Source organism: Emys orbicularis, chromosome 8, assembly GCF_028017835.1.
Source record: "Emys orbicularis isolate rEmyOrb1 chromosome 8, rEmyOrb1.hap1, whole genome shotgun sequence".
NCBI classification, from domain to species: Eukaryota; Metazoa; Chordata; order Testudines; family Emydidae; genus Emys; species Emys orbicularis.
Window position 1 is genome coordinate 2,028,308 of NC_088690.1, and position 22,680 is coordinate 2,050,987.

The 22,680-nt window shown below is 67.5% G+C and overlaps 1 protein-coding gene across 1 annotated transcript in view; it reads right to left on the bottom strand.

Annotated features, from left to right (window-relative positions):
- The window catches only part of SLC6A9 (solute carrier family 6 member 9), a 42,745-nt gene extending 20,682 nt beyond the window's left edge, over positions 1-22,063 (bottom strand). Inside the window, exons 1-2 of the mRNA XM_065409266.1 lie at positions 22,017-22,063; positions 15,946-16,113 (exon numbers count right to left, since the gene is read on the bottom strand). Of these exons, the coding sequence (XP_065265338.1) occupies positions 15,946-15,975 (30 nt within the window). The 5' untranslated portion in view covers positions 15,976-16,113; positions 22,017-22,063. The remainder of the gene's footprint in view (positions 1-15,945; positions 16,114-22,016) is intronic.
- Positions 22,064-22,680: the final 617 nt, after the last annotated feature.

Below are 22,680 nucleotides of genomic sequence, written 5' to 3' on the forward strand. Positions count from 1 at the left end.
AGTCGGTGCCCTGGTCCCAGGGAGGCGGCTCAACTCGGCGATGCTGGTGAGAGAAGCCGGGGAAAGTGGCTCCCCCCGGCCAGCCCAGGGGCCCGCGTGGCCCGGAGCCAGGCCCCAGCTGGACACAGGGGGGTTGGCTCTCGGCTTGGGGAGGGCTGGTGCCCCTAGGAAGCCAGCCAGGGGGGCCATGCCATTTTGCACCCCCGTCCCCTGAGACGCCCCTGGCCCGCCCACCCCCCAGAGCCGGGGCAGGGCTGAGCGGCTCATCCCCACACGCAACCCCCAGGCCCGCCCCTTGCTGCCAGCCGGGCAGGGACAAAGCCATTCCTCAGCCTGGGCCCCGTCTCACTGGCGTGGGCACAAAGGGGCTGTGAGGGAGAGCCGGGCAGCTCCCCCCACCCGGCTCCCCACTGACCTGCTCAGCAGGGCAGGGAGGGGCCTGGCCGCCGGCGCCCGCCATCCTGGGGGAGATTCTCAGAGCCGCTATTCTTCTGCAGCTTCATTCACACCCCTGGGCTCAGCGCGGCCAGCGAGCGAGCGGCCCCGGCCCCTCCCCCGCGTGCTCCTCGCTCGCTCGCTCGGGGACTTGGCATTACTTTCGGCTCAGCTCCTCCGGCGTGGCACTGCCCCCCACCCGGCTCGGCTCTCTCGCTAGCAGAACAGCTCACCCCCCCAGCAAGGGCGCTGGCAGTGCCCAGGGCTCCCCCGGCCCCCGCTGGCACAAGCCCCTGGCTCAGGGCCATGGCACACCCACGCAGCCTGACCCCAAAGCAGCCGCTCTCTGGCCGGGGCAGTGAGGGTCGCCGGGGTAGTGGCCCGAGCTCAGGACAGGGCTCCAGCACCTGAGCCAAGCGCAGTCAGCGAGGCCAGCACCCAATGGGAGCTGCACCCCAGGGACTGTGAGATGGGGGGGCCGGGAGCGTCACTCACAAGCTCCAAGCGCCAGGCGGGTGCAGGCTACGCGGCTTGATGAGACCTTGCCCCACCAGATCCCACACAGCACGGGGGAGCCAGAACAGCTCCTTGCCCCCGCCCCGATCCTGCTCTCCGGTGCCCCCGCAGGGGTCAGATCAGGATCAGGCCCCACCACTCCTATCACCAGTGTATCCAGCCTGTCAGTGGCCTTGGGCCAAGTCACCTGGCCAAGAGCACTCCCGAAGAGCGATGCCACCAACCCCTTGCAGCTCACCCCACCGTGCCTCAGTTTCCCCATTTCCCCCACCCCCAGGGAGAAGGATTTACTGGTCCCTGCTGGTGACAGACTTAGGGACAGGGTGTGATGGAGAAGGGAGCAGGGAGTATTAACCTGGGAATGTTGCGTGGGAGTTTTACTAGTTTACTGTCTGCATTGAGACTAGACGTGGAGGGGAAATAAGGGGGGGACGTCACTGAGGGATGACACTTGGAGCCCACCCATAAAACCTGGCAGCGTAACCTGAGCCCAGGTGGGGGTTGGGGCCAGGTGACACCTGCCGGGGAAACTGGACAAAGGCTGGAGGGGCGGGGGGGGGGGGGCGGCGGTGGCTGGGGGAGGCTGCTGGAGGGAGTCAGTTTGGAGCTGGCCGGGGGGGGGGGGGGAGGCCCAGAGCCTGGGTCTGGGATCCCCACCCCCTAAGATGGACCTGACTGAGGGGTCCTGTCTTCTGTACCTACAAGCCCTGCTTTGACTTGTTCCTGTGTCTAATAAACCTTCCGCTTTACTGGCTGCCTGAGAGTCCTGGGGAATCGCAGGAAGTGGGGGGTGCAGGGCCCTGACTCCCCCTCACTCTGTGACACCGGGACAGGGACAGAGAGGGCTCCTTGGGGGGTCAGGATTGAGGGGCACCGGCAGAGCTGGGGGGGGAAGCCAGGGCTGGCTTAGTAGGGGGCTGTGGGTCGGGAGTGAGGGATCCCAGCTGGGGGCAGGGGGAGCTTGACTCGCCATCTCTCTCCCAGCCCCCCGGGATCGTGGCCTGGCCCCGAGGGACTCAGCCCAGGGTCGCCCCCTGCTGGTGGCTCTGGCCTCAGCGTTCCAGGCCCGTTGGGCTCCCCCAGGACGGCACCGGGGCAGCTGGGCTCCAGGAGGGGCTGGTGGGTCGGGGTCTGCGGCTCATGGGGATTCGGCTTGCAAGGGCCAGAGATGCTTCTGCCCCCTGAGAACCCCCCGAGACCTGCCCCACCCAGCTGGGCTCTGCTCCAGGGCACTGATCTGACAGTGGGGCAGTGGCAGGCTGCCCCCCCCCCTTCCCGGCTGGGCGGCCAGCGCAGTTTGGCCTTAATGAAGCCTCATTAGTGGGACCCAGCTGCTCGCAGCCCCTCCCCCCTGCCCCCGCCTGGGCCCACAGCATCGACCTGCAGTGCAGGGGGCTGGAGGCTGCTGGCCACCCCACCTGTGCCCACGAGAGCAGCTGGCATCGGGGGGACCCTGTCTCCAAGCCAGCGTCCAGCTCCCTCTCCCCCCAAGAGAGATGGACCTTACCAGTGCCCTCCCCACCCTGCCCCAGGAATCCGGGACCCCAGGAGAGAGGGGCAGGCTGGGACCTTGCTGGGGACCTGCCCCCCCCGCACCCCAGTGCTCAGGGCCTGGCCCTGCCGGGCCCCACCCTGCCAGGAACAGTCCCAGGGCTCACCCCATCCCTTTGACACCCTTCCCCTGGCTGAGCCGGCCCCCCCGGCCTGGCTTTGCCCCTTCGGCGCCTGCCCCCCCGGAGCCGCTGGCCACGGGCATGGGGCTTGGTCAGTGCCATGAGGAGCCCAAAGCCGGGAGAGAGCCTCGGTCTCACTATGGGGGCACCCTACCTCTCTGCCCCATCTCCACCCCGCTCCCCCCACCACGATCCCCCCTTCTCCCTGCCGCACGGCAGCGGCCTGGGGAACTCCCCGCCACCGGCAGGCGAGGGCGACGGTGGGGAATGGAGAATTAGCTCAGACCAAAGTCATCAGAGCTCGGCGCCAGGGCTGCGGGCACTGGGCTAGTGTCGCCTGCCACTGCCAAGCCTGAGCCTCCAACCCCCCTCCCCCCACCCCTCCTGCCGGCCCTCTCGGATGGGGGCGTCTGGCCCAGCCTGTCCCTGGGGCACTGCCAACGCCCCCCAGTGCTGAGGCTGACGCCACTCAGGTCGCCGCTCAGGTCACCCTGGCCTGGCTCCATGGGGCAGCCCCTGGCTCGGGGCCCCGTGTCCGTGTCCCGGCCCAGCTGGCTCCACACTGTGTGCAGATTCCTGTTGCTATTTAAATCCCCTGCCCTCGCCTGCCCCGGCCTTGGCCCACCTGTTCCCGGGCGTCCCGCCTGGCAGCCCCGCTGGGGGCCGGAGATGGGGGCAGGAGCAGGAGCACACCCCAGGGTGACGGCTGGCGCTGGGCCTGCGGGCATGGCACAGACCGGGGAAGGGTGGGGGGCTACCAACTACAGGGGAGGCGAGCAGCTAGAGTGAGTCCGTGGCACCCCCCGACGTGCGCATGCACACCAGGCACGTATGCACACCCGGTGACTTGGTGACCGAGCCCCCCAGCCTGGGGAGCTGTGGGGTGCGACGCCCCCCAAGGGTGGAGGGACTCTGGGCTCCTGGGCAAACAGGGGCTGCCAGGTGGGCTCAGCCCTGAGGCTCCTCCAGCCCCATGTCCCAGTAGTGCTGGTGCCTGGCGCCGGGGAGGAGGTGTGGCAGGCGCATGGGATGGCAGGAGGAGGCGTGGCAGGAGCATGAGGTGGCTGGAGGTGGTCTCGCACAAGCATGGGGTGGCGGGAGGAGACGTGGCGGGAGGAGACGTGGCAGGGGCATGGGGTGGTGGGAGGAGGCGTGGCAGGAGCATGGGGTGGGGAGGAGACATAGCACAAGCATGGGGTGGCGGGAGGTGGCGTGGTAGGAGCATGAGGTGGCTGGAGGTGGTCTCGCACAAGCATGGGGTGGCGGGAGGAGACATGGCGGGAGGAGGCATGGCAGGAGCATGGGGTGATAGGAGGAGGCGTGGCAGTGGCATGGGGTGGTGGGAGGAGGCGTGGCAGCGGCATGGGATGACGGGGGGAGGCGTGGCAGGAGGAGGCGTGGCAGGAGCATGGGGTGGCGGGAGGAGGCGTGGCAGCAGCATGGGGTGGTGGGAGGAGGCGTGGCAGGAGCATGGGGTGGCGGAGGAGGTGTGGCAATGGCATGGGGTGGTGGGAGTAGGCGTGGCAGGGGCATGGGGTGACGGGAGGCGGCGTGGCAGGAGGCGGCGTGGCAGCGGCATGGGGTGGTGGGAGCATGGGGTGGCGGGAGGAGGCGTGGCAGGAGCATGGGGTGGGGAGGAGGCATAGCACAACCATGGGGTGGCGGGAGGTGGCGTGGCAGGAGGAGACATGGCGGGAGGAGGCGTGGCAGCAGCATGGGGTGACGGGAGGAGGCGTGGCAGGAGGCGGCGTGGCAGGATCATGGGGTGGCGGGAGGAGGCGTGGCAGCGGCATGGGGTGACGGGAGGAGGCGTGGCGGGAGGAGGCATGGCAGGAGCATGGGGTGGCGGGCGGAGGCGTGGCAGCGGCATGGGGTGGTGGGAGGAGGCGTGGCAGGAGCATGGGGTGGCGGAGGAGGTGTGGCAACGGCATGGGGTGGTGGGAGTAGGCGTGGCAGGGGCATGGGGTGGCAGGAGGAGGCGTGGCAGGAGGCGGCGTGGCAGCGGCATGGGGTGGCGGGAGCATGGGGTGGCGGGAGGAGGCGTGGCAGGAGCATGGGGTGGGGAGGAGGCATAGCACAACCATGGTGTGGCGGGAGGTGGCGTGGCAGGAGGAGACATGGCGGGAGGAGGCGTGGCAGGAGCATGGGGTGGCAGGAGGAGGCGTGGCAGCGGCATGGGGTGACGGGAGGAGACATGGCGGGAGGAGGCGTGGCAGGAGCATGGGGTGGCAGGAGGAGGCGTGGCAGCGGCATGGGGTGACGGGAGGAGGCGTGGCGGGAGGCGGCATGGCAGGGGCATGGGGTGGTGGGAGGAGGCGTGGCAGCGGCATGGGGTGGCAGGAGGTGGTGTGGCGGGAGGAGGCGTGGCAGAACAGGATGCCGGGCCTGGCACTCAGCACAACCGCCTCTGAGCCCCCAGGGGGCGAGCGGCTCCTCACCCCATTAATGAAGACGTGGCTCATTAGCCCAGAAAGCTGGTTCCAAGCCCGCCCCTCTGGGAACCAGCCTCCCTGGTGAGGGAGCAGCTGCCATGTGCCCATCTGCCTGGGCGCTTACATTGGCGTCCACCAGCGCGAGGCTGCAGTGCCCCTTCCCAGACGCTGGGGAGAGGAGCAGCAGGGGGGACTGGAGGGCAAAGCAGGCTAGAAAGAGACTGGGACAGGGGCGACTTAGCCTCCAGCCCCCTGCAAGAGCGGGCAGCCTGCACCCAGTGCCACACAGGGAGCCAGCGTCCGGGGGGCACAGGGCTGCGGCCTGGCTCAGCCCAGCTCGCTGGTCGTGTTCCTTTAACGTCTCCTCCCCCTGCGGGTGGGCGCCAGGGCCGGGGCAGAGACTGGGGGGCGTTGTCCCCCCCAAACTGGATACGTTGCAGAGGTGACGCTTGGGGGCACCCAGATTTCTCCCGTCTATTTGGCACGTTCTGGGGGGCGAGTGGCGACGCCAGGCGCTCTCTGTGTCCAGGCCTGTTTCCCCACATGCAGCTCCTGAGCCTCCCAGCACAGCTCCCGCTGGGGCCGTTTCAGTTTTACTAGCCTATAAAAGAAGAGATTGGCCCCAGAGCTCCGGGTCTGGCCGGGGGCCACGTGCTGATCGGCGCCGGTAGCCGGGGGCTGCAGCTGCGTTGGCTGGGACGGAAGGAGCCAGGCAGGTAACACGGGAGGGGACCGTGCTGAGGCAGATGGCGAGGGGCAGCCCAGGAGCTGGGTTCACATGGTACTCGGGTCGGGTTGGTTTCTATGCTGGTGTTGAGCTGTAAGTGGCCACTGCTAAACATGGCGAACAATTAAGTTAAAACAAAAATGGAGGGTGATGAAATGAGGAATAACGTGACCTGTACTGGTGATGCCACGTGCCCGGTAGTGTAAGTGCCACTAACCGTCGGTAAATCAGAGCTAGACCGAGACCTGTTATTAACAGCATTGAGCCAAACTCTGCCCCTGGCCAGGGCGGGGGAGAGCTGAGGAGGGGGTGGCTGGGGGCCCGTGGGAGGAGACAAAAGGGGCTGGAGGGGTGCGGTGGGGGTGGGATGAGCAGGTCAGAGAGCGGTGGGGGGCTGCAGGAGGGGCAGCCTGAGGGTCCTGATCTTGGCGCACAGGGCAGTGAGGGGGCTGGCGCTGGGGTGCCGGGTGAGAAAGGAGATCTGGGCAGGCCTGGCCCAGGATGTGCCGGCCACTGGTGCCCAAAGCACCCTGAGGACACACTGGGGTCACCGGCCTAGAGGCCTACGCACTCGTCCAGCCCCGCCTGGGGCAGTGCAGCCGAGGGGTCCCAGGGCTGGGGGCCAGGGGTGCGCGGCAGGGCCTGGGGGGAACGGCGGCTCCAGCACTGCCCACAGTGGAGCTGCCCGGTGCCCAGGGCAGACGGGCTCGGACGTCTTGCTGAGGATGCACCCGGGCACTGTTCCCTCCCCCCCGGGGGCTCAGCGCATCTCTCTAGGCCCTAGTGCCTGCGGGCAGCCTGCTGGGCTTGCAGAGCCCGGCTCTGCGGCTGCCCCTTGGAGAGCTGGGGCTGAGGCAGGGACCACCCCGCACGGTCGGGGGATGGGTTCCCTAGCGAGCTGCAGCCCCCCCAGGGGTCTCCGTGTGGAACAGGAGCCCAGCGCCAGCTGCTCAGTCTCTTCTCCTGACATCATCAGACCCCACTTGCGACATCACACTTGTCTCCATGGCAACGCCTGGCGAGGTCACTGCCCATCAGCCCGGCCATCTGGCTCTCGGGCGGGCTCCGCTCAGCGGTTTGGGGAGCCGGAGTTCCCCTACCTCCCTGGCGCCCTGGGCCCATGCGGGGGGCCGGGGCCGTCTCCCCTCCAGCCCTTCACCCAGCTCCTCCCCTGTCACCAGCCGCCCCCTCCGCGGTACAGTTCTGCCAGCGCCCTGGCATGGTCCAGCCCTGCCCAGCCTAGCCTGCCCACGTGGGGGGCTGCCCGCCCACCCAGTGCTTGCCCAGCGGCGGGGTCACGCCTGGGTCCCTCTCTTCCCCTGCCCCGGCCCCCCAGCGTGCTAGCGCCAATATGCCCCCCCGCTTAGCTCAGAGCACCCCAGCTGTTCCCGGGCAGGCGGGAGCCAGCCAAGCTCCCTTTCGGGAGAATGCGTCCAAGGTGCCCAGCGAGGCGTGAATGACAGACCGGGGAGGGGGGCTGGGCTTTCTGGAGACCATCTGGGGTCCGGGGAGTGGGCAGAGGGGGCCACACGATCACACGTCAGCAGCACACATGTATGGGCACGGGCCAGCTCTGGGCTGTCACTCGCAGGGACACGTGGGTGCCAGCTCACCAGGCAGCACGGGCCTCCGGGTCGGCCCCGGCCCACCCCCCACTCGCTAGCTTTGGCAAAGCCAGGGAGAAGCTAGCAGCACGGGGCCGGGGAGCGAGGAAATGGCCAGGGGACGGGCAGGCGGGTGACCCGAAATGCTAATTGTAAAGCTGTCCCGTGCGGGCCATCGCCACCTGTATCCGAGCCGCGGCGCTGGCACGGGGCACCCCTCTGCAACGCCCACACCCGGTGCTCGCGCCCTCCCGTGCTCCCATCAGACGCCCCGAGGAAACACATCAACAGCCATGGCGCAGCGAGCCGTGCTCAGCCCGGGCCCGTCCCCTCTTGCCCCCGCGCTGGGTGTGGCTGGGTCACACAGCGCCGGTGGTTGTTCTGGCCCCAAACCACAGACCGGGGGGGAATGACAGGCCCCATTACCCAGACCCTAGAAATCAGTGGGGCGGCCTCAGCTGGACGCCACCTGCAGCACCGGCCACCCCACCCCGTCAGGAGCTAGAGCAGCAGAGACAAGCGACGGGGACAAGCAGGGGCCTGGAACACGACTGGGACGGCGCCCTCAGAGAGAAGACGGCATCAAAGTCTATAAAATACCGACAGGGCCAGAGACAGGGACTGGACCCAGCTGTTCCCCCGTCTCCCAGCTACGGCCCCTCCTTTCCAGGGGGCACTGATTGTCACCCGCAGTTTGGACCCCTCCAGCCCAGGAAGGTGCGATCCTGGTCAGATAATCCAGGCTCTGTTGTTAACACGGAACCTATCCACGTGTAAAGGCCAGGCTGTTTCAGCGTAAGGCAATGGAGTGGAAGATACACGCGTGTGTGAGTGTGCACTGGGAAATACACCACAGCCTTCACCTGCTTTTGCTTTCAGTACTCTTATGTTCTCATTCGTTGCTTTTTTCTGCCTCCCATCCCCTAATATGGATGCTGATATTTACCCACAAACCTAAAGAGTTACTTTTTTGTACTGATTTTCACCCAGTTTTTATCCTGATCCATCCCCGGGAAGTTTTAAACAAAACACAAATGGAAAACGAAGGGCTTCGCTCCCAGCACGAGACCCAGAGGCCGTTTAATTCAATGGAAGGGGGGGAACTCAGAGGCAATCACAATCAGCCGGTGGAACTCACTGCCACAGGAAGTCGAGGCCAAGACCTTTGTGAGGTTCCAAGAGCGACTGGATGTTTGCGCGGGTAACAAGACTCTCCGGAGACATTGATAAAGCTGCCGGCGGGGAAAGTGAAAACACTGTCAGAGACCAGAACGAGACCTCCCCTGGGACGGGTCAGCCCCCTCTGCTCCGGCACCAAACTCTGCAGCAGCTGGGCGGGTGGAGGGGGCTGAGCGCGCCTGTTGATTGCTGTGCTCGTGGGCCAAGGCTGGGGCCGCATGCACAGACTGGCCAGGCCCTCCCTGCCGCTCGCCTGCCCCGACCGCGGGCGCCTCCCCCCGAAGGGACACCCCGGGGTGCACCAGTGAGCCCCGAGGGTGGTGCAGAGCGGGGGCCTGGGGAGGGCACTGGTGCTGGTGCAGAGGCGGCACCGCTGGGCTGTGAGCCTGGTGCCAGGCACAGCCAGCCCTGGGGCGACTTTTCCATTCAACTGGCGCGGACTCCATTTTCCCAGGGCGCTCAGGCAGAAAATCCCCCGGTGCCAACCCCCCCCCCCATGCAGCCCCTTGTTATTCTGGGCAGCACGCTCCGGCCAAGTGTGGTTTGCGCTGTGCTGCAGCCGGGCGGGGGTGGGTTGTTTGTGATGCGCCCCCCCTGTCCTTAACTCCCCCCGGGCTTTGCCAGGGGCGCCCGCACCCAGGTGGCACCAGCGCCTGAGCCAGGACTCAGAGTCGGATGCAGCACAAACGCCTCCTCCTGCCCCTTCCAGCCTGCGACCCCTCCTTCCCCCGCCTCCCCCTTCCCGGCAGCTGCCCAGGAGTCCGGCGCCGCTGGCAGGGCCGGACAACAAAGAAAGCCCACAGCTACAAGAACAAAACAGAACGTCCTTACCCATCAGCCCCCCGCCCTGGCCCCATCGGCTGGGGCGACCCCCCAGCGCAGGTGGGGGGCTGCTCCCCGGGAACCCAGCGCAGCCCCTCTGAGGGCGTCGGGACCAGACCCGGGAGAGCTTCGGACAGGAGCTGTGCCAATGCCTTCCCTGGAGACCCCTTAGCACCCCCCAGCGCCCCCCAGGCCAGAGCTCCCCGCAGCACTGGGGTGGGCGCTGCCTGATGAGACAGCAGCCCTCTCCCCCGCCCCACCAGCCCAGGAGCTCCCTCCCGCAGTGGGGTACCAGCCCCGGGGCCTGCGCAGCCCGGCCTCTCGCTGGGCACAGGGGCAGCGGGCTGCCGTCCTCAGGCCCCTCTATGGCCCCCGAGAGCCAACAGGATTCAAGAAGAGCCCACCAGGCGGGGCACGGGGCATGCGCAGGGCACTCCCCTGGCTCTCGGGCCCTGCTTCCTCCCGCCCTGGCATCAGCACAGACACCCTGGGGCGCGGCTCCCTGGCCCCACCCTCCAGTGCCGCAGGGGGCAGAGGATTGGTCCCATCGGGCTGGGGGTGAGCTTGCCCCCAGAGTGCTGAACACCCCCCACACACGCAGGGCTGGGGGGAGAAGTTTGGCTATGGCAGCTCCGGGGGCTGGACCGGGATTTGCACACTTCACCCCTGCTCTGCCGGAGCCCCTCAACCCCGCCCCACAGCCCCTGGCTCTCCTTGGCGCTGTGTGGAGCAGAGACACGGCCCTGGGGGAGCTGGGTGCCAGCAGGGCAGAGACGTGGCGCTGGGGGGGGAGCCGGGTACTGTGCAGCGCTGGGGGGCGCAGGCACCACGTGGGGCAGAGATGCGGCGCTGGGGGAGCTGGGCAGAGATGCGGCGCTGGGGGAGCCAGGGTCAGTGCAGCACGGGGGGGGGGGGGGGGCAGGCACCACGTGGGGCAGGGACACAGCCCTGGGGCAGGCAGTGCAATGGGGTGTGCAGTTAATGCCCCACAGAGGCATGGGGCAGCCCCCCCCCCGGGCTCTGGGCAGCACAGACTTGGAGTCCACGAGCCGGGGCCCCAGGTACAGCCCTCGAGCTGGGACCCGTGTGACTGACCCCGGGCAGGCAGCTCCCCACACCACAGCAGCTCCCGGAAACGCCCGGGGGAGGTGCCAGCAGGGCCCCCCACCCCCAGAGCTGCAGCCCAGCATGGCCAGACACCTGGCACCGGCCCCCCGCCAGGGTCAGAGGCTGCCATGGTGAGCGGCGGGGGGTGGGGTGGGGATGCACCTGCTGGCAGGATTAGTGGGCAGGGCCGGGGCACGGCTGCAGCCGGGTTTACGATGCTATTTCTATGGCTTTGGAGGCTGTCCAAGGGGATTAGCTCCCTTCCTTATGGCCCCGAGAGCTCAGCAGCCACGGCCTCTGGCCCAGGGCAGGGCGCCACAGGGAGCCCCCACTCCCCAGGCACTGCTGGGAGCTGAGCTGGGAGCAGCTGCCCGGGGGGGGCCCTAACCGACCCCATCCCAAACAAACAGGGGTGTGGGCTGCCACCCCTCAGCCCTGACAGCTCCCGCCCTGCCCCACCCCCACTGGCTTGCCCCCCATGGGGCCCTCTCTACCTCAGCCCTGCTTGCGGGCTGGGGCTCCAGGTCACAAGCCCAATACAGAGAAGGAAGGGGGCTGGGTGGGGAGCCCAGGGCTGGGATAGAGGGGGCAGCGGGGCAGGATTGAGGGGCATCAGCAGAGCTGGGGGGAGCCAGCCAGGTGACTTCTATCCCCCCCTCCCCCCCATGCTGCCTTCCCAAACTGAGCTGGGACTGGGCATTTTCCAGGAAGCTGTTAAAGATTCACCCAGAGCGGATCTGGGACCTCACGCCTGCCTGGCTCCCTGCCGCGGCACAGGTGTTTGTGCCAGCCCCCCCCCCCCCCCCACGCACACTCAGGTGTCCATGCTGGGCTCCCCCCAGCTCAGGGAAGTGCAAAGCAGTGGCTGGGGTGCTGGGAGGGAGCCGTGCCAGGGCAAAAGGGAGCAGGGAAGCGTGTGAGCACACAGGGGGCTGCGCGTGAACACACAAGGGGCAGCGCAGGGCAGCGCGTGAGCGCACAGGGGGCAGCGCGTGAGCGCACAGGCACATGAGCGTGACCAGCTGTGAGCACGAGGGTAGCCTGTGCCCCACTGCACGGGGTCCCTGTGCTGGGGGGTGGGGTGGGGGCGGCTGGAGAGGCCAGCAAGCATCAGAGCCTGGTGACCTGTGGGGCGGTCAATGCCAGCAAACCAGCCACCCCGTGGTGCCCCGCAGAGCAAGGGCCTGGGGGTGGGCACAGGCGGGCACGGCGTGTGCGTCGGGAGCTCCTATACTGCACTAAAGGCCCTGCCCTGTGGCCCTGCCCACCTGAGGCCGAGTGCCCGTTGACAGGGGCACAGGACATCCCCCACCCCAAACTCGGGGCCCCCAGCCCCCAGCGAGCCAGGAGCTGAGCCCAGGCCCACGGCGGCTGCCCCCCGCCAAACGAGCCACCGGCGTGCGTGCGAGAGCGGGTGCGCGCGCCCAGAGCCGAGCAGTGGCAACGGGGGGTGCCTGCCCTGTGCAGTGCAGCCCCGCGCCCCGCCCCAGGGGCAGAGGCCTCCCATTGCAGCAGGCGCAGGGCGAGATTCCCGCGCGCTCTGGCCAGGGAGCACGAGGGAGCGAGCTGGCTAATATCAGGGGGTTTATACCACTGCCCATCACCGCCACCTCTGGGCCCCTCCACCTCAAACCAACAGCAATGGCCTTGGGGTCGCTGGCTCCTCAGCCTGCCCAGGGGGAGATCTCGGCTTGAGGGTGGGGTGTTCAGCAGGGGCAGGCTGCTACAAGTGGCAGGGGTCTGGGGCCCTGCTCCCCGGCCGGATCTGCTCCTCCCAAAGCCACCGGGGAAACAGCCTGGCCCCACAGTCGCCAGGCACGTCCCGCCCCGACCCCCATCAGCCCCTGGCCCGGCTACCGCAGGCCCGCAGGAGCAGCTGCGGCGTACTCCTCCCCCAGAAGGTCTCCTGGTCTCCGACAGCGAGAGGTTGGCTTTGGCCCTGACTACAGAAGGCTTCGCAGTAGCCACGATAACGCCAAATACTCCAATAGCCACAGCTCTCGCTGGGCCCCAGAGACACCCTGTGTGAGAGTCCCACCAGCTAATCACACCCCGCCTGGTGCTTTCAGGAGGCTGGAATTTCCCCCTCTCCATTTCACTGCATGCCCCATCCCCAAGGGACGCAGAGACGTGGCCCCATGTGCTGGAGCAACCTGCCCCGGGGCAGGAATGGAGCCGGGAGCCAAGCCCAGACCCGGCGCGAGGGCCCCCACAGCTCACACAAACACTACTCTGAACGGGGGTGTGCAGAGCGCACGCGCATGTGCACAGCCGAGAGGCAGGATCGTGCGTGCGTAGCTGCACTACACACACTCGCTGGCATACCCCACTCCCTCCCCACCAGCTCCCATGCTTCCCAGGGAAGTCCTGGCTCTGTTCCCTTTGGCTGGGGCGCAGGGCTATTTTGGGAGGCCCGCGGGAGCGGGAGGGACCAGCCGCCGATTCATCCTGGGATCTTTATTCCCATCTGCTGGGGAAAATAAAACCACAGCCAAGCCCAGGTGCAGGGAGGGGCCGGGCTGCCTGTATCTGCCGGGACCTCCCATACCTGCCGGGACCTGCACCTTCCCCAGAACCCAGCGATGCTGCTTTGGGTACCGGTGACATTTACCCTATTGCCAGGGAAACAGGAGGGCTGGGCAGGTGCGGGCAGGCGAGGCAGATGTCGGGCTCTGGGCTGAGCCCAGGCTCAGTCACCGACAGGGGGAGGGGGGCCTAGATGCCCCCGGGCGCTGCTCCCTAAGCTGCAGGAGACTCTCCCCTGCTGGGAGCAGTAAGGGGTCCTGAGACGCTGCAGAGCATCCAGCAGGGGCCATGGCACACGTGGGTCAGGTCGCCAGCTGGGCACAGCCCGCACACTCTGCTTGGCACAGAGCCGTGAGGGCCACAGCGCCCCAAAAGGCCACTGCTGGATGGGGTCTCCCAGCCCCCCGCTTGGGGGCCCGCTGGCAGTAAGTGACAGGGGAGGGGGCAGGGCCAGCGGCTCCCAGGAGAGGCTGAGATGGGGGAGGCTCTGGGGCAGGCAGTTTGGGGCAGAGGGGGTGCCAGAGGGCGGCGCCATGGGCAGGGGGTTCAGCACAGACGGTACGTGAGAGATGGGGAGCAGGACACGGGCACAGGGCTACAGGATGCACCAGCATGGGGGGCAGAGCGGGGCAGGACCTGGCATCCCACCCACGGGGGTCGGACCTGCAGTCACCCATCACTCAGAGCAACCTCCGCCCCCGCGGGTGCCTGCAGCTGGGCCCGTTACAAATGCCATAGCCGGCCTCTGGCCCTGGGAGCCTCCCCAGCCCCTCGGAGGGCTCCCGGGCGGGGGGCGGGCCCAGGCTTGGCTGAGCTCTGCAGCTGCTCCAGCGTTTCCTGCAGCAGAGGCCGCTCCTCGGGCAGGCACTGATCTCCTGCCACGTCCCCAGCCCGCGCGGGGGAGGGGGCCATGTGGGGAGGCAGAGCCGGGCTCTCCTCCCGCCCCGGCCTGCCTGGGGGGACCCCGAGCCCTGGCAGGCTGCACTGTATCCCCACACACAGCGCCCTGGACTAGAGACAACCCTCCCCTTCCCCAGCCGCCTGCCCGCCACAGATCTGCCCAGCCCCACGCCCGGGGCTCTCTGCAGCCTTTTGCCCCCGCTCAGCGCCCTTTTTGCACCCTGCCCCGGCAAAACACGAGAGGGGCACGGGAAGGTGCCCGCGGGCCGCAGACCCCCCCGAGGCTGACTAGGCCTGGTGGGGGGACCACAGGCGAGCACAATGGGGGAGGGAACTCCGCTCTGCGGCGGGAGGAGCCCGGGGCAGGGGTGATAAGGGAGGAGCAGAGCACCTGGGAGTGGCGATACCACGGGCACCACACCCACAGGCCCCCCAGAGGTCACAGAAGCAGGGCCTAGTGGTCAGAGCACAGGTCTGCGAGCCGATCGGCCCCTGGGTCCTGGGGCACCGTGGGAGCTGATGGGAACGGCAGCAACTCCTGCTCTCGGTGCACAGGGGCTGGGCACGGGTGATCGTGGGACCAGCCCACCAGTGAGTGTGCACAGCCCTCGTGACGCACAAGGCCAGGAACCCTGGCTCCTGAACCCGGCTCCTCAGTTCAGCTGCGGCGGCTCCAGAGGAGCCCGGGACAATCCCTGGGGTGCTGGCCACGCGAGCGGTGTCACACGTGCACCACGCGAGCAGGACTCCGTCGGGGTGGGGCTCTCGCCACGAAGGGTTAACAGGGCACACACTCACACCCCGCAGTGCATGCTGGGAGATGGAGGCTCTATGGGCCACCCCTCGGGCTCACAGCGACTGCTGCCAAGGGCCCTGCCACAGACAGGCCCAGGGGGACCAGCTGCTCTCGGGGATGTGTGAAGTTTGGAGGGGGCCCAGCTGGGACCATCCAGCTCGTGGTGACAAAGCAGGCTGGTTACGTGCTACTGCTTCCCAGGGGAAACCGAGGCACAGAGCGGGACGGAGCCTTCACAGTGAGTCAGGAGGGAACCCAGGAGTCCCGGCTCCCGGTCCAGCGCCCTCACCCCTGAGTAAGAGGCATTGTTCTGGGGGTGGCTGTGCTCAGCCCTGGCACCTCTAGGGCAGCCCCCGCCCTTCCCTGCCAGCCGAGCCCATGACGCAGCCCCCCCCCCCCCTCCCCTGAGACAACCATGGGCTCATGCACAAGACTTCCCGCGCCACCCACCGCGCCACTGAGCCAGAACTGGAGAGGGAGCCCGAGAGGGTGGCAGAGCCCGGGAGGGAGGGAGGGGGTCTCAGCCCCCCATCAACACTTGATGCATTCCAAGGGGAGCCAGCAGCGCCAAGATCTAAACTGTGCTCTGCAAGTTGGAGCCGGCTCAGCTCCTGCCCGAATCCCGTGCCTGGCGCCACCCCCACCCCCCGGAACAATGGGGACGGGCAGCGCCAGAGCCACCACACGGACAGTCCAGCAGGGCGCCATGGGGCAGAGCCCAGCCCTTGCACCGGCACCAACTGGGCCATGGGGTGGCGCTGCCAATCCCCCCACCACTGCCCAGACAGCGAATGGAACAGCAGGGGCCTCTGGAAATGCCATGGGCAGGCCCCGGGACAGAGCAACTGCAATGCCAGCCATTCCCCCGGCCCCTCCAGACAGATGGGGAAACTGAGGCATGGGAGGGGTGGAACGCAGCAAATCAGGATAGGACCAGGAAGAGGACCCAGGAGTCCTGATCACCAGACTCCTGTTCCAGCTTCTCCCTCGTGACAGCCTGGCCCAGAACAGTCAGATCTCACGCTCCAGGGAGTCAGGCAGCATTGTCCCCACCAACCCCCCCCGCAGTAATGCACAGCTGACCGGGGGAGGGGGGCTCTGCCTTCTCAGCTGCTCCCAGAGACTTCGCCTGCCAGCCACTGACCTGGAGAGCGCAGGGTGCCTGGCACCATCCAACCCCCAGCAAAGCCCTCCCGGGCACCCAGGCAGTGGGACCCCCAGCACTCACCAGTAACCCCCCGCTGCATTTATCCGCCATGGCTGGGGGCTGGGGCGTGTGCTGCGCAGCCCGCCACGGGGGCTCCCGCCTGCCCACTCTCCGTCTCGCTGGCTGCACCCGGCTGGCACGGAGACGTCGGCACCAAGCGGCTCAGTCCACAGACAGTGCAGGAGAGAGCTGGGGAGAAACGAGACGGGAGTGACTCGTGGGCACGGGGGAGAGGAGCCGGTTGGGAAGTGCCCCTGCCCTCATGGGGGAGCACCCCCATCCTGCACCACTGCCCCATCTCTCCTGGGGGGGCACTCTCCCCAGGGGGTCAGCCCCACCCCTACCCTCCTGGGGGGGGCACTCTCTTCCTGCACCCCCGCCCCTACTCTCCCGGGGGGGGGGGGGTCAGCCCGACCCCTACCCTCCTGGGGGAGCGGGGGGGGGGGGGCGGACTCCTGTCCTGCACCTCCAAAATCTGTTTTCATTCCTAGATTAGGGCTTGTTCCTCTAGTCAGGCTGGTCTCTGGGGGGTCACTTCTTGCCATCACATAATCATTGCATGGTTCCACCGTCCGGCAGCTATGCTTAGGAGAAGGCCAGGGCTGGGCTGGCAGGGGCTGCGGGTCGGGATCCAGGGGCACAGGCAGGGCAGGGCTGGGCTGGCAGGGGCTGCGGGTCGGGATCCAGGGGCACAGGCAGGGCTGGGCAGGGCTGGGCTGGCAGGGGCTGCGGGTCGGGATCCAGGGGCACAGGCAGGGCTGGGCTGGCAGGGGCTGCGGGTCGGGATCCAGGGGCACAGGCAGGGCTGGGCTGGCAGGGGCTGCGGGTCGGGATCCAGGGGCACAGGCAGGGCTGGGCTGGCAGGGGCTGCGGGTCGGGATCCAGGGGCACAGGCAGGGCTGGGGGGAGTTTGCCCCATGCTCGCCCCACACAAAGACTGAGCTGGAGGCGGCACGTGGCTGCGCCTGGCACAGGCGGGAGCAGAGGGACTCGGCCGGAGCTCAGCTGCCGCGGAGGACACAGATGGGAGGCGATTTCCTTCTGCCCTGCTGCACCGCGCGTGCTACTGCCGCTGCCGGGGACCAGCTGCTGCCAGACCTGGGGGGATGCTGCCACCCCCCCATTCCTCGGCGCGCCACACGCTTGGGCCGCCCTGCTCACAGTCTGAGCCCCCCGCTCGGGCCCTGACAGAGCCCTGCCTCGCTGCCAGCGCACAGGTCACTGCGCCAGGAGCGCAGCTCGCCAGGCTGCCAGGAGCCCTCTGGCCCCCAGACTCAGCTCCACCCACAGCGGCAGGGCCACCTTGCAATCCCCCGTAGTCCCCTGCCCCTCGTCCTGCGCCCCAGCGTGGCTCGAGCCCCCGCCGGAGAGAGCTACGGCCTGGGGAGGTGCCGGGGGAGTGGGGCCTGGAGCAGGCCGGGGTGGGGGTGTTGGCCTGCTGGGAGGAGGTGGGGCTGGAGCAGGGTGCGGGGCCTCCAGAGCCAGGCCAGCTGGGCTGCAGCAGGGCCTGAGCGGGTGAGATAAGGAGCAGGAGGCACCGCCCAGAGCCGATGGCTCCTGGGCCAGTCCCCAGCCCCTGCCTCCTACCCAGCAGCTCCGAGGGTGCAGGGACGGGGTCCCGGGCAGGGGCATGAACCCTGGCACAGCCCCCAGCCCGGTCAGGGTGCCGGCTGCTTGGAGCAGGTGCGCTACAGGCGCTGCACAGAGCAGGCGGCGGGGGGGGGGGGGTTACTCACCCATCCCGGGTGCTAAGCCAATCCCAATGCCCTGGGCCATGCTCCCGACTCCTTTCTTCCCCTCCAGGAGGCCCCAGCCCACCCTCCCCCATGGCTAGCTGGGCCCAGCTGCTGTCGAGCTCCGGGGTTGGCAGGGATCCGGCTCCATGTCCCAAGCCCCCCCTGCAGTAAGGATGCTAGAAAACCTCTCCCAGCCATCTCGCTGCCCCGGCATTCACCGGGCACTCAGTACGGCGCGTCTATTTCAGAGCGGCGCTTCCGGGCGAGATGGAAACCAAGAGCCTGCCTGGCACACGGACACTGGCCACCCCGAGCTGCCTTCCCTCCTGCTGCCCTGGATCCGCACCATGGGCAACTGCAACCTCCTGCCCCCGGCTGCAAACGGATACAGGAGCCTCCTTCCCCTGCCTGTCCTAAACTGTGGTCTGGTCAAACAGCTGCTGCACCCCACCCCAGAGGTGGCTGCATTTCAGTAGTGAGCGAAGGGTACAGTCCCAGCTACCAATCCTCCAGGATGGAAAATGCCACCACCAAGACTGGGCTCAGGCAATTTGCATGTAGGCAAATCAGGTTTCTACTGTCTCTTGCCCATCCCACGCCCACCCCTGCTCACTCCCATGTGGGGAGGGACATAGAATCATAGAATATCAGGGTTGGAAGGGACCTCAGGAGGTCATCTAGTCCAACCCCCTGCTCAAAGTAGGACTGATCTCCTGCTAAATCATCCCATTCCAGTGCTTCACCACCCTCCTAGTGAAAAAGTTTTTCCTAATATCCAACCTAGACCTCCCCCACTGCAACTTGAGACCATTGCTCCTTGTTCTGTCATCTGCTACCACTGAGAACAGTCTAGATCCATCTTCTTTGGAACCCCCTTTCAGGTAGTTGAAGGCTGCTATCAAATCCCCCCTCATTCTTCTCGTCTGCAGACTAAACAATCCCAGTTCCCTCAGCCTCTCCTCATAAGTCACGTGCTCCAGCCCCCTAATCATTTTTGTTGCCCTCCGCTGGACTCTTTCCAATTTTTCCACATCCTTCTTGTAGTGTGGGGCCCAAAACTGGACACTACTCCAGATGAGACCTCACCAATGTCGAATAAAGGGGAACGATCACGTCCCTCGATCTGCTGGCAATGCCCCTACTTATACAGCCCAAAATGCCGTTAGCCTTCTTGGCAACAAGAGCACACTGTTGACTCATATCCAGCTTCTCGTCCACTGTGACCCCTAGGTCCTTTTCTGCAGAACTGCTTCCTAGCCATTCGGTCCCTAGTCTGTAACAGTGAATGGGATTCTTCCGTCCTAAGTGCAGGACTCTGCACTTGTCCTTGTTGAACCTCATCAGATTTCCTTTGGCCCAATCCTTTAATTTGTCATAAACCAGAGCTACTGGCCCTGCTCCAAGCACTGGTGAAGACCCAGTTCTAGAGCAGAAATCCGAGTCAGAGAGGCACGGAGCTCAAGAGCAGAAGGAACCACGTCGGTGACTGTCCCATCTGACGCCCTGTCTAGCATGGCCCAATGTCACCCAGGTACCCTGTACTGAGCCCTAGAATTTGTGTCTGGCAGCGGGGCTGGCTCTGAGAGCCAGTGCTGCCCAGTGCCCCTTCACCACCCGTGCCACACACGTGTGCCTGGCCACCGGTTCTCGTTCTCCGCTCGGTACTGGCCGGGGCGTAGGGCATCGTACTGAGATGCGGGGGGCTGAGACCCAAGGGGAGAGGTAGCATCCCTTTAAGAGTTAAAGGGGCTCGCTCATCTCCGCCGGAACTAGATCCAGAGGCAGTGGGCAGCGGTGCCGTCCCTGTTCAGAGGGGACTGGGCTCCGGCGTAGTGTCCTGCCTCTCCAAGACCTGCTGGAGGTCTGAGGGAGAACACTGTTCCTTTCAGAGGATTGGCAGCCAGCGCCCAGCCAACTGCCCTTTGGAGAACGAGCTCGGGGGTGCATGGCCCCTTTAAGGGCTGGCCGGGGCTGCGTCACCCACAGATGCCTGACCATGGCCCTGGCCCCAACTGCTCCTGTGACTTCAGAGTGGCCAGCAATGGAGAATGCATCCGACCCTCGGTAAGTTGCTCAGTGGAGGTTTGGCTCCCGCTCGGGGCTGGACCTGGAACCCCCTCCAACCACAGGCAAGGGAGGGGAACATCCCAGAGGGTGGCAAGAGCCCTGTGTCCTTCAGGGAGCCAGAGGCCTTCCTGACGCATGTGCTGAGCCCTGAAGCATGAGAGCTGATGCCCCTTCCCGTAGCTCACACACTCAGCCAGCCCCCTGTAAACGCAGCCTCAGGTCCGGACTCTGCAGGCCCTGTGGCAGGGAGCTCCATGGGTCACACTGCAGGGTCTGGGAATCCATGCTGCTCAGAATAACCGGACCTGCCCTCTAGCCTCGTCTGCCCTGGGACGTGACACCCCCAGGCAGGGCTGAACACCCCAGGCCCTGCCCTCCCTCCCAAATCCCCCCAGACCCCCGGCACTGACCTTTCCGGCTGCTAGCGCCTAATCACCACCCAGCGCCCACGCGCTCCAAGCCCGTCCCGCCTGGAAGCTCCAGCCTCACTGAGCCCAGCTCAAGTCCTCTGCCCACCCCCCACCCACACACACAGGGCAATGGGCGTGACTGACCGGCTCCCCGGCAGGGCGCCCTCCACCAGCGCCACCCCATCACGGCCCCCATCAGCGGCTGAAGGCTGAGGCCAGACAGACTGGCAATACAGTGTGAGAGTTTAACCGCCAGAGTAATTAACTGTTGGAACAATTTCCCCAGGCTGGGGTGGATTCTCCAGGGCTGGCTGCTTGTCTAATAGGAGTTATGGGGGGCAGGGCTCTGGCCTGGGCTGTACAGGGGGTCAGACCAGGTCGCAACGGCCCCTTCTGGCCTTGGGATCTAGGTGTTCCAGCCCCAGACCAGCTCTGGGATCCCCCCCAGCCCACGGAGCTCGGCGGCTCTCACACCTCCTCTTGCTGCCCGGGGTTAGGTACCCACGGACCCCAGCTCTGAGCAAGGTCTTAACCCAACATAACACTTTGCCCTGACTCTGCGAGGCTACTGACCCCAGGGCAGAGCCCCCCCATCCCCATGGGGGTCAGTGGCCCCACAGGAGGGGAGCCCCCACGTCTCTATGGGGGGGTCAATGGCCCCAAGGTAGGAGAGCCCCCCCACGTCCTCCAAGGTCTTCCCCAGTAGAGGCTCTGGCTCCTTTAAGCAGCGGGGAGGGGGGCGGGGGTGTTACATCAGCCGCCACATGGTTACTCCTCGGCCCTGCCCCACCACATGCCGGGTGGAAAATTACTGAGAGGGGGACCCCCTGCCCCGCCCCCCTCGGGGTCCCCCTGTCCCCCGCTACGTCCGACCCCCGCCCCGGCCCCCCGGGTCTCCCTGCCCCGCCCCCAGCGGGCGGAGCACGGGCCCCGTGGGGATGGGGGGGCTACCCAGGCTAGCTCCGGGGCGTCGCTCCGGCCCCCGCCGGGCTCGGGCGACCCGAGGCGGGAAGATGCAGGTCGGGCTCGCCGAGCCTGAGAGCAACTAACGTAACCAAGGAGCGGGGCTACCCTGGAGGCCCCATGTACCAGCCCCCCCTCCCCGGGCACCGCCCCCTCCCCTTGTACCACCCCCTCTTCCCTGGGCACCGCCCCCCGGGCATCCCCCTTCCTTGGGCACCGCCCCTCCCCATGTCCTGCCCCGGGCACCCCCCCATGTACCAGCCCCCCCCTCCCCGGGCACCGCCCCCCCCCAGCGGTGCTGGAGCAATGTTGACAGTGGGGGGTGCAGATGATGGGAACCATGGAAACCACGGATTCCCTGTTTATTGTTACCGCTGCAAGCCAGGGGTGCGGCAGCCCCCCTAGTTCCAGCACCACTGACCCCCCCAGCGCCTGAGATACCCCCCCGTGTACCGACCCCCACCCCCACCCCAGCGCCCCGGGGCCGACTCCGCCCGGGCTCCCCGCAGCACGTTCCTGCCGAGCCGGCAACAACCAGCGCACGGGGGCAAAGTGCCGCCTCCGGCGCGCCCAGTCCGACCCTCGCCGGCCCCCAGGCTCTGCGGTGCCTCCCCCCGGCCCCCTGGCTCTGCGCCCCCCGGCCCCGCGACCCCGCTCCCCAGCTGGCTCTGCGCCCCCCGCGGCTCTGAGCCCCCCGGCCCCCCTGGCTCTGCATCCCTCGCTCTCCCCCGGCTCTGAGCCCCCCGGCCCCCCTGGCTCTGCACCCCTCGCTCCCCCCCGGCTCTGCGACCCCGCTCCCCAGCTGGCTCTGCGACCCCCCCCCGGCTCTGCGACCCCGCTCTCCAGCTGGCTCTGCGCCCCCCGCGGCTCTGAGCCCCCCGTCCCCCCCGGCTCTGCACCCCAGCCCGCCCCTTACCCCCTCCATGCCGCCCGGAGCCGGCTCGCAGCCCGGCCAGGTGGATCCCCGCGGGGACGTTGCGTCAGCCCAGGGAAGCCCCGGTCCAGCCCGCGGGCCCCGCTGCTCCTTCCCCGCCCGGGCTCCGCTGGGGACGCGGCGGCTGCTTTGCGGGGGCTTCTGCTGCCGAGTTGCAGGAAAGTTTGGGAGGCTGGGGGGCAAAAGCGAGCAAGCCCCGCCCCCCGCCGGCTCCGCCCCCCGCCGGCCGGCTCCAGCCCCGACCCTCCCCGCGCCGCGGCCCCGCTCCCTCCTGGGGGCTGGGGGGAGTGTGCTCCGCGTTCCTTCAGTGCGCGTGTAAACACAGCCCGGTGTCGGGCGGGGGCGGGGAGCTGAGCCCGCCACGGGCACGCAGAGCCATGGACACACACACACCGCCCTGGAGACGCGCGCGCACACACACTCACACACCGCCCTGGACACACACAGAGCCCTGCACACAGATATAGACACACACACCGCTCTGGAGACACACAGACAGAGCCCTGTACACAGATATAGACACACACACACCGCCCTGGACACACACAGAGCCCTGCACACAGATATAGACACACACACACACACCGCTCTGGAGACACACACACACACACACACACAGAGCCCTGCACACAGATATAGACACACA